The sequence below is a fragment of the Macrobrachium nipponense genome, chromosome 18 (assembly GCF_015104395.2).
Source record: "Macrobrachium nipponense isolate FS-2020 chromosome 18, ASM1510439v2, whole genome shotgun sequence".
Lineage (NCBI taxonomy): Eukaryota > Metazoa > Arthropoda > Malacostraca > Decapoda > Palaemonidae > Macrobrachium > Macrobrachium nipponense.
The window spans coordinates 85,178,590-85,192,927 of record NC_087211.1 but is presented as its reverse complement, the minus strand read 5'-3'; the positions used below and the strand labels follow the sequence as shown (position 1 = coordinate 85,192,927).

The 14,338-nt window shown below is 36.9% G+C and overlaps 1 protein-coding gene across 1 annotated transcript; it reads left to right on the top strand.

The window, feature by feature from the left end:
• Positions 1 to 6,880: 6,880 nt before the first annotated feature.
• Positions 6,881 to 11,207, top strand: LOC135196869 (uncharacterized). Its single transcript, XM_064223644.1, has 4 exons — positions 6,881 to 7,025; positions 8,524 to 8,586; positions 9,684 to 9,776; positions 10,589 to 11,207. The coding sequence occupies exons 1-4, from the start codon at positions 6,956 to 6,958 to the stop codon at positions 10,663 to 10,665; spliced, it is 303 nt and encodes a 100-aa protein (XP_064079714.1). The 5' UTR covers positions 6,881 to 6,955; the 3' UTR covers positions 10,666 to 11,207.
• Positions 11,208 to 14,338: the final 3,131 nt, after the last annotated feature.

The following is a 14,338-nucleotide window of genomic DNA, read 5'->3' as shown; positions in this document are numbered from 1 at the left end:
TATTTATTTTACATTCTGTACAAGGAGCGTAAGAAATTCTCTAACCAAGAGATCCCAAATAAAATATGCAAAAAAATCGTAATGTTCATCATTCTCTAGAATATTGAAATTCTCTCTCTCTCTCTCTCTCTCTCTCTCTCTCTCTCTCTCTCCAAAACGTCAACAGGTGCTCCACCTCCGCAGGTGTTTTCGTGACATGTCACGATGAGAAATTACTTCGGCGTAATCGAGTTTCCTGTACAACGTATAAAGCTGTATGAAACACAGCCACGGCCCATGAAACTCTCACTCGCGGTGGTGGCCTATGATGTTGGCAGCTACAGCGCTGCCAGAAGTATAATTATGGCTAACTTTAACCTTAAATGAAATCAAAACTACTGAGGCTAGAGGGTTGCAATTTGCTATGTTTGGTGATTGGAGGGTGGATGATCACCATAACAATTTGCAGCCCTCTAGCCTCAGTAGTAGTTTTTAAGATCTGAGGGGGTCCAGAAAAAGTGTGGACGGACAGACAAATGGCCATTTCAGTAGTTTTCTTTTACAGAAAAAAAACTGCAGAATGAAGTTTTTTGAAATATTTGGAAAGTTTTATTAGAAGTTTTTTGAAATATTTGGAAAGTTTTATTAGATACGTAGTTTAGTCTAATTTAAATTCACTAAGCGATTATTATTTACCTTGAACAACTACGGCAATTAAAAAAAAAAGAACCTCGTAAGCGCTGTTAGAACGCTTGATTTTACGTTACCGTGAGATAAAGATAAAAGCTAATTTGGCGATGACAAGGCTAATGGCAACTGCTACGTTAAACACTCGATTGGTTCCATAAAGTGTCCTTATCTCTCGTGTGGTTAAACAGGTGCATGTCGAGGAGGCAGTTAGATGTCGCACTGACGAACTCGTGACCACTAGTAAAGTCACAGGAAAAAAGTTGCATTAGTTTGTGGTTGCCGGGTAATAAAGTCACAAGGAAAAATTCGCAATATTTACAGTCTTTTGTTTATCTTTTTTATGGTCTTCCCCAACGGGCTTCTACTAAACACGCCTCAAAGGTGAATACATACCGGGGAAAAAAATCCCTAATGGGCTTGTACTAAACACGCCGTAAAGGTGGATCCATACCTATTAAAAAAAAAAATTGTAAAGGTGAATACATATATATTAAAAAAATATAAAGGTGGATACATACCGGGTTAAAAATAAAAACAGAATTGTACTAAACAAGCCGTAAAAGTGGATCCATACCGGTAAAAAAAAAAAACGGACTTGTACTAAACACGCCGTAAAAGTGGATACATACTGTAAAAAAAAGGGACTTGTACTAAACACACTGTAAAGGTGGATCCATACCAGGTTAAAAAAATCCCTAATGGGATTGTACTAAACACACCACAAAGATGGATACATACCGGGTTTTAAAAAAAATCCCTGATGGGCTTGTACTAAACACGCCACAAAGATGGATACATACCGGGTTTAAAAAAAAATCCCTAATGGGCTTGTACTAAACACGCCACAAAGATGGATACATACCGGGTTTAAAAAAAAATCCCTAATGGACTTGTACTAAACACGCCACCACAAAGATGATACATACCGGGTTTGGGTTAAAAAAAAAATCCCTAATGGGCCTTGTACTAAACACGCCCACAAAAGATTGATACATACCGGGTTTTTAAAAAAATCCTAATGGGCTTGTACTAAACACGCCACAAAGATGGATACATACTGGGTTTTAAAAAAAATCCCTGATGGGCTTTGTACTAAACACGCCACAAAGATGGTATACATACCGGGTTTAAAAAAAAATCCCTGATGTGGGCTTGTACTAAACACGCCACAAAGATGGATGCATACCGGGTTTTGGGATTTTAAAAAAAATCCCTGATGGGCTTGTACTAAACACGCCACAAGATGGATACATACCGGGTTTTAAAAAAAATCCCTGATGGGCTTTTATAAACACTGCCACAAGATGGATACATACAGGTTTAAAAAAAAAATCCCTGATGGGCTTGTACTAAACACGCCACAAAGATGGATACATACCGGGTTTTAAAAAAAAATCCCTGATGGGCTTGTACTAAACACGCCACAAAGATGGATACATACCGGGTTTTAAAAAAAAATCCCTAATGGGCTTGTACTAAACACGCCACAAAGATGAATACATACCGGTTTTTAAAAGAAATCGCTAATGGGCTTGTACTAAACACGCCAAATGAAGGACAAATTTCTTTAGGTTTATAGAAAACCTTTGAAGAAATACTCTGAGAAAACCTGAATTATAATTTTGACTCTTTGCTTGTAAGACGGGAGTAGGAAAAAACACCTCGCAGCGGGATTCTCTGAAGCACAAGATTCTTTCTCTGCCCGCCAGAGCTTTGAAACGATCCTTTCTGGCAAAACGAGTGGCGAGAGAGACTTCCATTCGACAGAAGAAGAATGCTTGCTTTCGAACAACGTCAAAATTCGTCAACGTGTTCCATCTCATTTCAGAAACACCTGGCCTGAGGGTGAGGGAACCAACCCGTGATTGTAGAGAAAGCACAACATATCAGGTTGATTAATGCTTAATGCCACATATCGAAATTCTGACAGCACAGTTCAGTATCTTACGCCACGGATCCCCTGCTGCCATCTGTTGGAGCTTAGTATTGATGAACGAGCTGTTTTCGGGAAATGGCATTTCATTCCTGTTGTGTCTTTTAATTCAACCTTCATTTCTTTCTTAGTTTAGCCACGTATTACTGTTCTCTCAGTTACACCGGATACATAATATTTCCCATTATGATATCTGTATTCGTTGTGGGTGGAAATTAATCACACACATACACACACGTATAAACACAGACATACATATATAAAATTATATAATTATTTAATGCATATATATGTATATATACTACAAATTTACTGAACATGTATGATACAAATATATATATATATATATATATATATATATATATATATATATATATATATATATATATATATATATATTTTAGGGCTGTTGCCTTGTATAATAGGCGCCCTATGAGTAATGTTAGACTTGCGATAATCTTACGCTAAGTCGGTTGGTATTGCACTTCCATATTCATGGGAGTGTCTTGGGGTTTGTAGATCACTTACGAAGTCGGTATTATCTTCTTTGGTTAGGACGACGATGTGTTAAACTCATGATGATTCGATGATGAGGCGAGGTTCTAGTAGAAACCACGAAGTACAAAAATACTTATATTCTCTGAATTTACATGGTGAAGATCAAGTAGGATTGTACAAGTCTTCTAATGACGATAGCTTGATCGCTTCTGCCAATGATGATGGCTAATTCTATTCTCTCTACATGATAAGCTTAGGTAAAGAGGTACAGGTCTTCTAATGACGATAGGCTAACTCTATTCTGTTCTACTACCATCTTGGTTACCAGTCCATAAAGGAACAGACAGTAGCTCGAACATACGAACATACAATCAGATGACAGCTGTTACATACGAACATACAATCAGATGACATAGTTACTAATCACGTAGGCCGCTTGAGCTATAGGTCACGGTGTTTGTCTCAAGCAGGAAGCTTGGACTAAAGTTTATAAACTCAACAGACGGTGAGTCCGTAAATACAGGATATTACGTGTACTAAAGGAATAAAACAAGATATTCTAATTTTTTTTTTTTACGGCGCGTAGATCGGGCTTAATCCACCACTACTTATAATAACTTATGTATTAAAAAAAAAACGAGAACCTGCTCTGATTATTTTGATACGGTCATGTGATTCATAGGAAAAATCCTTTTTAATTCAAAAGGTATTGGCATAAAACATAAAAGGTAGGTATGGCATAATTGATCCAACATCACTTTTCCTCTCCGCTGAAGTCGTTCATGTGGAATGTGCTTTGATTGCTACACTCGGCAGATTTGACTGACCCTGACCGTTGACTAGGTGACACAGTAACCGAGTTTGCTTGTTTGATTCTGATAATTAGGGCTACTGTTTACCTATTTCTTTTTGTAATAATTAGGATCCTTCTCTTTATTACCATCGGCAACGTATTTTATGTTTTTAGCATTATGTTGCTGGTTACGTGTAAAGCAACGAACGTATGAATGACGAACTATAAAGAATTGAGCTGATTACTATTAACAAGTTATCTCTACTGCATTCAATATTAACTGTTTGTAATTGCTGTTGTTACTTCATTCTTTGCTAAAATTTGAAATAGTGAGGGATCCTGGTCAGTCAGCATTTAGCCTGATGAAAGTTTTTACAGACATGTTTATTCCTTGCAATCCAGCCGTATTTTTAAAGTTAAGTTGAGTCATTGAGGTTCGATATTTCATATAACTCAAAAAACTCAAGGCTAAAACTGCGATCCCGGACTTTGCAAAGGAGCATTTATTGTCATGACCCGAAATAGTGTTACCTCTAATTTATCTAGATTTGTACGGGTGTTTCCACGTTGTTTTTGTGTGTTTTCTTACTCACTACGGTGCCTAACGACCCTATCCATGCATCTGTATAAATACAGACGTCCCCTGCGTAAACGCATATTCACTGTTTAATATGATTTGTTACGTAAGGGGTTAATAATCACCCAAAATGATAAAATTAACATAGTATATGATTATGATATTTCAGTAGAACTTCTGGAAACAGACACTCAAAAGATAAAAACTCGCAGTAGCGAAATCTCAATGATGTAGAATAATTCCTGTAAAAAAGTAAGATTAAGAATGTCTCGCAACTTCAGCCACAGGAATAACGAAATTCGACCTGTAAAAGGAAACACTCAAAGTTTACTCCAAATGAATAAAAAATTGTACTTAGCTTGCTTTTGTGGGAAGTCACGGTGTTTCCGATAACGACACACGGCCCTTGGTCCTCCTTCTCTATTTAGCGGATGACCTGGTTTTTGGCTTGAGTTTCCCGCCCCCGTGCGCGTTGTTTCGATGATTCGAGCCCTTTAAGATCCGATGCTGCAGACGCGTTCGGTTTGTTTCTTGAAGTGCCGGGGAAACGCTCACTAACGATGTTTTTCTTGAATGATTCTAATGATGAGACGAAGCTTGCGTTGCCGTAGGAAAAGGACACGTCGGTTTTGTTTCTTGCAGTTATTCACTTAACGATGATACTAAGTTACTTGAAGATCTGCTGCTTCCGTCGTCGTTGACTTCTTATGATACATGTTCATTTTATTCTGGTTTTTCTTCGGAGAAGTTGTAGAGTTCTTCTGGGACGCTGCCACCACTTTTATGGGGCTGTTGCCTTGTATAATAAGGCGCCCTATGAGGTAATGTTAGACTTGCGATAATCTTACTAAGATCGGTTTGGTATTGCATTTCCATATTCATGGAGTGTCTTGGGGTTTGTAGATCACTTACGAAGTCGGTATTATCTTCTATGGTTAGGACGACGATGTGTTAAACTCATGATGATTCGATGATGAGTGAGTTCTAGTAGAAACCACGAAGTACAAAAATACTTATTATTTTCTGAATTTACATGGTGAAGATCAGTAGGATTGTACAAGTCTTCTAATGACGATAGCTTGATCGCTTCTGCCAATGATGATGGCTAATTCTATTCTCTCTACATGATAAAGCTTAGGTAAAGAGGTACAGGTCTTCTAATGACGATAGCTAACTCTATTCTGCTTCTACTACCATCTCGTGGTTACCAGTCATAAAGGAACAGACAGTAGCTCGAACATACGAACATACAATCAGATGACAGCTGTTACATACGAACTACAATCAGATAGACATAGTTACTAATCACTAGGCCGCTTGTGCTATAGGTCACGGTGTTTGTCTCAAGCAGGAGCTTGGACTAAAGTTTATAACAATTGAATGACTACAGGTGACGGCATGTCAACTTAGCCTACATACATTATTGTATACGTCATCTTTAGCGTCTCTAGTCTGATCACATTCCTGCAAGCAATCTGGTTGACCTCTTTAGTTTTAGTCTTTTATATATATGGACTAACATTCCATATTTTTATTATGTAATCATTACTATATATATATATATATATATATATATATATATATATATATAGTATATATGCACAAACAAGCACATATTTAATTATATATATACACAAACTGCAATTATACGCATATATATGATTAAACACTCATATATGATTTACTATAAATCATAAATTATAGCCGGCTAGTGGCTATATATCTATAATTTTATAACCATGATATCATCGTTACATTTCATCGTAGAAAAGATGTAAGAGCGTATTTGGAATCTTCGCGAAAGGGTCTATCAGAATAGTGTTTTTGATTTGTTTTTTCTCTACAACTAATAAGGACGAACTTACCTTGCCGAATATCCGGACGACAACGGTATCCGGCTAAAAAAAAATATCCGATAGAAAATCTACATGTATGGTTCGACTTTGGTACAGTTCGGTCCAGTAGTTTTGCCGTCTATAGTGAATATATATATTATAATATATATAGATATATATATTATTATATTATAGTAATATATCTATATATATGTGTGTGTGTGAGTGTGTGTGGCTAAATGGTCTCGTTTTCTAAAAGTCTCATGATTTTTCAAGTTGAGTCCGACGAGAGAGAGAGAGAAAATGGATATTTGTCATTTTGCACAAACGCATATAGAATTCTCAATCCGAGTGATATACCACATACAACAAAGCATACTAACCAGTTATTAATTTTCTGGTACGTTGAATTTCTCTCTCTCTCTCTCTCTCTCTCTCTTCTCTCTCTCTCTCTTATGACGGCATGCAATTTCCAAAATATTATTGACAAGTGTTCCGCCTCCGTATTTGTGGCGTGATAAATTGAATAAAAAGCGGCAGGACCTTCCAGTGGCAGCTCTTAGGTCGAGGCTGAAATTAACTGAACCTGTGGTGAAGTTACACAGTCCACAGTAAACTACGACTCGGTGAGGACTCTCAGAATCGTCAACATGGGCACCTTCAATCGATTCCCACCAGCTCTCTTGGTCTGCCTGATTTTGGGCTTTACCTGCGCTCAAGGTGAAACAGAGTTCCTTTCTCTTTGTATAAACTCTTACGTTTTTCTAAAGAAATGAGATTAGTGTCTAAAGATTCGTATTATATACGCTATCCTCATTTCTTGGAGAAAAAGGCTGGACTTGAACGAGAGGGCAATCCAGCACTGTTGGTAGATCAGCTGCCAACATGTCAGAGCCGCGTCTTTTCTCACAGTATGTCAGAAGTATCTTGGAGGTCTGCGCCAGTTGCTTTTTAGATATATGACTATTATTGCTGTCTTTATAATTCAACTTTGTACAGCTGAACTTTTACTGCTCAGATACTGATGTTATTTCCAGCGTTTTCATCTATAATAACTTTGGCAATATAAAGCCAGAGCTTCAGAACTCGCAGCGCCATAAAAAATCGAAGTGGAAGTTTAGTTGCGATTAATATTTTCTAGGTGATACATCCGTCTTGTGAAGTGATTTTCGAACATTCACCTGGAATAACTATGACAATTCCGAAGGTACTTTAACTTTACAGAACTACGGTTTGTAGACAGAAAGTCTAAAGCACCTCTTATAGCCTTTCAGCATCGCCCCACCTCCAAAAACTAGAACCAAATTTAAGTGGCCAAAATTGTGAATTATGGCATCCCAGTAGAATTCAGAGTGGTTTTTATTTCTTAATCTTGGCTGGGGTTCTAGAACACCCCAGTCAGGAGATTCTCATCCTTCCAGTGGTTCAACAGTTGTCAAGATTTTGACTCGTTTTCTTGAGTGTCTCTCGTACAGTGATCACGAAATTGTAGTACAAGATTTTCATTTAGAATTTCTTAGCCAGAATTTTATGTTCTGTATATTTCCTATTCAAAAGTCAACGTTGAGAAGAAGGCAGGTAGACATAGCACCTCAGCATTTTCAATTAGACTTTCTGATACGTTTTCGGAAACTGAATTTCAAAGTCTGGTGGGAATCCAAAGATAAATTATCTTACGACTTTTGTGGGGAGTGCTGCCACAAGAGTAGATTTCGGATTTAGAAAGGAAAACGATCTGATTTTCCAAGAGCTTTGATAACAGGAGATGAGGATAATGGCAAAATAAATGATGCTCATTAAATGACTAGAACGGTGGTAAAAATTAAAGGTGCTTTCATAAAGTTTTGAACCTCTTCTTTATTTATCTATTTATCGATTTACTTTTTGAGTTGGCTCCATACCCAGTGGTATATTAGTAGAGTTCACTCTACACGAATCCATCCAGGTTATTCCACTTCAATTCGAATTATCAAATTAGTTGTGTGTTCAATGAGATAAAAATTTGCTGCCTTGAAATATATATATATATATATATATTATATAATATATATATATATATATATATTATATATATAAATACGTACAGTTTTTGAATGAAATGTGAAAGCTTTTTCTTTATTTTATTTTATTTTTTTTTTTAGTGGAGGACGTTTTAGACAAACTTATTCTCCATCATTTCTCCTGACTAACGCCTTTCTTCTTTCAAATTCGATCTCAGTGAATGCTATAAATGGACCACCCTTGAACTCGACAACAGCCTCTACAGCCTCTCCTCAAACAGGTAAGAATAAGAAAGGTATCGCAGACGCGTCACTTGCACCTAGCATAGGATCAGCAATATAAAGGACTTGTTATTTCAAAATACTGCAGTTCACCTATTTCCACCCAAGTTTCTTTTTTCACTGTGAACAGCTTATTTCTTAAGATATGCTGTCGACCTCTCTGCTTGTTAGTAATTCACTTTAAAAAAAATGAAGGCTGCTTAACAAAAGCAGGACTCGATTGCCTGTTTTACAACTCCAAATTGATAGATAACGACTTTCATTTAAGTTTCATCTTAAGTGTGAAGGAAACTTTCAAAATACTTTTGGTCAAATAACAAGTGTAGAGGGTTTTTGTAGTGGCAATACATCTCTTGCAAGAATCACTGGGAATTTGTGCTTTGAAAAAACCTAAATATGATGATGGCTAACCTTTAAATTGCTTGCGGGTTCATCCTTGATTATTTTTCTCCACATTCACCAGTTTATTTTTAATCATTTATTTTTTAAGAAATCAGTGCTTATTGTCCTTGAAGTTGCTGAAAGGGCCAAAGAATTAAATTAGCAAATTCACCTGCTCTTAGTAGTGCACTTAAATGATAAGAGAGCCAAACTTCACCACTAGCATTTTATAAAGAGATAGAAAAAGTCATTTTTTTGCTTTTATAACCAACGTAATCACTGATAAGTATGGATTATACATATTATAGGAACTCTTTTGCAAAGACTGTCAGGTTTCGATGATTTTTCAAAATGTATTTTTACTCACTATAGATTTATTAAAGGTTATAAAAAAAAAAAGATTGGGGAATGCATCGCATACCAGCCAAGTCATTTTTGGCTCCTTTTATTCATATCTAATTGCATCTATATCTTGTCAATTGCAACGATTGCCTGCAACATGTTAATTACGAAAGAAAGCAAAATTCCGTGATTTAACTTTCGCTAGATTAAACTGGAAATGCAATTGCACAGGCTCTTGCTAATAAACACGTTAATAATGAAATGATGAAGCACGTGATGGTTTCATAAATGATTTTTATGTCTCTGATGAATATGGCTGGTTTCTCCCCTTATGCGTGAGAGTGATTCATTCTTTATCTTTTATTTGAGAAAGGGTGCTGCCACGAGGGCTACAGGTACGCCAATGGCTGTGCAATTGAGATCGGCAATATTACGAACACATGCACAGACGGTGATTGGGTCCCAGGTCAGTGAAGAGCTCATCTTATTCTATTTAGCTGTTGCATTTATCGAATTATTACAGAAAGGAAATAGAGCATTGGCCAGAGAATACTACCACACACAAAGAAACACTGTGTATAGGATATAATATAGATATATATTATTCTATATTAATATATATATATATACTATATATAATATTATTATATCACAATATATGCAATTGTAATAGCCACACTGCCCTCTTAACTTCTTGAATTCTTTGCTCTTTTTTGATTACGCTTGTCACTACAAAGCCTGAAGATCCAAGTTCAAAGAAATTTGAAGAAGAAATTGTGATGTCCGGTCCTGGGAAACGAACCCAGGTCCAATAATCAGAGAGGTCGCGTTGCCGACCTGACCTCTTTGTGATTATTGGACCTGGGTTCGTTTCCCAGGACCGGACATCACAATTTCTTCTTCAAATTTCTTTGAACTTGGCTCTTCAGGCTTTGTAGTGACAAGCGTATCCAAAAAAAGAGTAATGAATTCAAGAAGTTAAGAGGGCATTGTGGCTATTACAATTGCATTTGTATTTGGTAAAACGTGACCAGTAGATTCTACATATATATATATATATATATATCTATATATATATATATATATATATATATATATATATATATGTGTGTGTATATATATATATAATCTATTATATATATAATATATATAATATATATATATATAATGATGTATATGTATATGCGGCACCCCGATTAGAACATTATTTTAGCCACAATTGTATTTTAATGACGCTTATGAAAATTACCTCATTTTTCACTTAATTCATTGGACCAGCCCCAGCCCCAGCTCCAGCACCAGCACCAGCACCAGCACAAGGACCAGCCCCTCCACCCGGAATAAATGATAACTAAGGAAGTGTTAACATCTGAGCTAAATCAGCAAGAGTATTGTGAGACCATCATATGTCAACACTGATTGCCAACACGAGGTGTTATGCAGAAACTGGGTCATAAAAATTAAAAGTGAAGTATAATCAGATTGTAAAAGCGCTTGCTTGCTTCATCCTAGAGAGGTAAGGAGTGTTGTTAAATAAAGCCTGGAATAATAATATTCAAGTAATTAAAAATGTCATAAATAAAATTAACATCATATTTTAATGTGGTGCTTGCAAATAAATTGTCCTGTGATCTGCACTGTTATGTAAGGTGTGAGAATCAGCAAGCATTTAATTTGACTGCTTTTCAAAGAGTTAACCATTCATGCTTATTCAAACAACTGTAGAATCACTATTTCCTTCATGAGTAGAGAATCACTTTATTGTTCCTTTGAATGAAAGTAGATTCAACGATCTTGATATGAACTTTAATGTTATCACTGTTTTCCAACGTTGGTTTTCATAAGATGAATTGATGATTTTGAGTTGCTATTTCGCTCGTCATATAACCTTAACTGGTAATAGGATGAATAAAAAATATGATTGGCAAAATTATCTATTATTTTGAGTTTCCTACTGAAAATTGTACACACATGGTCTACTCTAGCGCCTGAACTGAAGTACTGAAAAAATCGTAATTATTTGTGTTCCAAATGATAAAGAATGGGGCATATAGTGAGGCTGATTATCAGCCATGTTTGACTCAACAGAAGGCAAGCATGTATACAGGAACTATTCAGAATACAGTAAGAATAAAATCCATTTAAAAATGCTTGGACAAAGGATGTTTTCCTGCTCATTAAGCAACAGATGTTATGGATGACGAGATGAGACTAAACGTCCCATTATGCAGCCCACTTCAATAACAATGGTTCACACTGACGCAATTTTGTTCAGTTACCACCAGCGAGGGCCGCTGGTATCGTAGCTAGCGTCGTGGCACGTCGCTCAGATATCGTGGGTTCGCGCCACCCCCAAGGGAGATGGAAAATTCACTGGCTCTGTATCATGATCAGTTACTTGTGCAGTGTGGGGTCTGTTGTGGGAGGTTGAAACCAACATTCCCTGGAAGCTTGGATATCAAGTCAGTGACCCCTCTATGCTTGTTCCATGTGAATAGGTTTCTTATAATAAAAATCCTTATATAATATTCTTATAAAATTCTTATTTGTCTTGCAACTGGAGCAACCAAAAAGGGAATCCTTTGTAAGTGAATTCAAACCACAGCCGAGCAGGACACTTGTGGTTATTAATAAACAAAGAGCGAACATTTGTGGGTGGAAATTACACAAGTGAACAAACTAAACATGGAGACAGACTTGCTCGAATACACAAACTCACATCTCTTTAATTAGAATGGAATTTCATACTTAGGGAAGACTAAGCCGAACAGGCAGTATCAAGTTTATCGACACCATGAATGTGTGTGTGTGTGTGTGTGTGTACTACTTTCATTTATCTATTTGTTTAAAAAAAAATAAAAAATGAGAAGCGGTAAAAATATAAACGAGAATACAGTAGCATAAACTACGAATAAAAAGTAAACCTGTAAATATGCCTCAGTTCTCCCTCTCCCCACACTGGCGTCCCGTCATGACCCACCCACCCCACCTAGGAAACTTCTTGAGGCCTCCCCCCCCCCCCCCCCCCCCCCCCCCCCCCCCCCCCCCCCCCCCCCCCCACCCCCCCCCCCCCCCAACAAACCTCCTCCCTCTCAGTCATTTCAAGTGTAGTAAGCATGTTACTAACATTTTTGTAAGGCCATGTAGCATCGCAAGCCATCGGAGAGGAGTTTTCCACATTTTTAAAAAAATTATGTTTTACATATTTTAGGGGGCTTGGTCCGTGTGTTGAGTTGAGTTGAATATAGAATTTAGGCCAAAGGCCAAGCACTGGGACCTATGAGGTTTTCAGCGCTAAAATTGAGAGTAAAAAGTTTGAAAGGTGTAACAGGAGGAAAACCTCAAAGCAGTTGCACTATGAATCAAGTGTTAGGAGAGGGTGGAAAGTAAGATGAAGAAAGAGAATATGAAAGGAGGTACAGTAAAAGGAACGAAAGGGGTTGCAGCTAGGGGCCGAAGGCACGCTGCAAATTAGCTTAAGTAATGCCTACAGTGCACCGCATGAGGTCCACTGACACTACTACTCCATTACGGGGTGGGTCCGGGTGTGTTGGATAATGAAGAGTGTCGGGTAATGGCAATCCAGTGAACTAATGGGATTACTATGAAATCCTCCTCATCACTGTGATATCTGTATACACAAACATTAAGCTACACGTCATTCAATGCCCAATTCGCTTTACCTAAGAAATAGCACCGAAGGGGAATTGTAATTGGAATAAGTTGTTCCTCACCTGACAGACTGATTGCCAGATTAATTCTGTCAATTATAATTCCCCTTCGGTATTATTTCCAAGGCAGAGAGAATTAGATATTAAACAACATTTATAGATTAATGATTATTCACTCATTTTTACTAAAATATGAATAACTAGGATACAGGAGCGTCAGAACTTTTCTAAGACTCGTGGGAAATTCGGGAACAATACCTATATATGAAGGGCTTTTGATGAATGTGAGGTGGCAACCAAAATGAAAATGACATTGTCCGTCGCTATAGGAGAGCTTCTCAAAATGCTTCAACAAAAATTGGATTTGGACTTCTAGCTTACGTGATGAGAGTTTGAAAACAACATTTTAAAAGGATTTCCTAAAACTGAAGGATCAATTTGAGTGACATTTCTTGAAGTGAGATAACTTTCAAATCAACAAAATATCCTCGAATGACGAATGTTTCCAGGAAAGAGGTTCTTAATAGTTATTCATTCATCTAGAATGTTTTTTCAAATCATGTTTCCTTCTTTGGTTTGCCAAATTTACACACACACACACACACACACACACACACACACTTCAGCTGTTTTATGCTTAAGTGGGAAAATTTCTACTATCCTTGTAAGTTCATCTATTATTACTAACAAGTACTTATTCGCATATCTAGACTCACAAAAATTTCCCAGGATATCCATATGTATTCTCTGAAAAGGTCTACTTGGTATAGGATATGATCCTAATTTGCATGAAGTTATCCTTGCAGGTTTGCATGCGTTGCATACTGTTCAGTTTTTCACAAAATTTTCCACATTTTTCCCCATGTTTTTCCAAATGTATTTAGCACGAACCTCATTATACGTTTTTTCTATCCCCAAGCGTGGACTACCGAACCTGCGATGTACTATATCCAAAACCACTGGAATTAGGACTTTCGGAATTACGATCTTGTGTCGTATCTCCTTTACTTTCACTGGTTCTCAATTTATATTTAATTTTCCTAACCAATAGATTACTTTCTAACTCCAAACCCGAAAAAGGCAACTTATAACGTTTCCTGACTAATTCCCCTCTAAGAAACACTTTTGCGTCTGCCAGAATCTCGTCTTCATCTTGCCTTTGCTCTATGAGAGCCATATCCCATTGTATAGACTCACTAGTGACTTGCGCAACTTGAAATCCTACCATGTCATGAAAACTTCTACTAAGGGTATCCGCAACTACATTAAATTTGCCTTCTATATATTTGAGCTTTGCATCAAAATCTCTGATAGTTAGAAACCATCGAGCTCTTTTAGGCAACAAATTGGGTTTATT

What these genes read in the sequence shown, in the direction of transcription:
- LOC135196869 (XM_064223644.1), top strand. Translation starts at nt 6,956, where the DNA reads ATGGGCACCTTCAATCGATTCCCACCAGCTCTCTTGGTCTGCCTGATT. An exon ending in GGGCTTTACCTGCGCTCAAG is followed by an intron (nt 7,026 to 8,523) that starts GTGAAACAGAGT and finishes ATTCGATCTCAG; the next exon opens with TGAATGCTATAAATGGACCA. An exon ending in AGACGGTGATTGGGTCCCAG is followed by an intron (nt 9,777 to 10,588) that starts GTCAGTGAAGAG and finishes TCATTGGACCAG; the next exon opens with CCCCAGCCCCAGCTCCAGCA.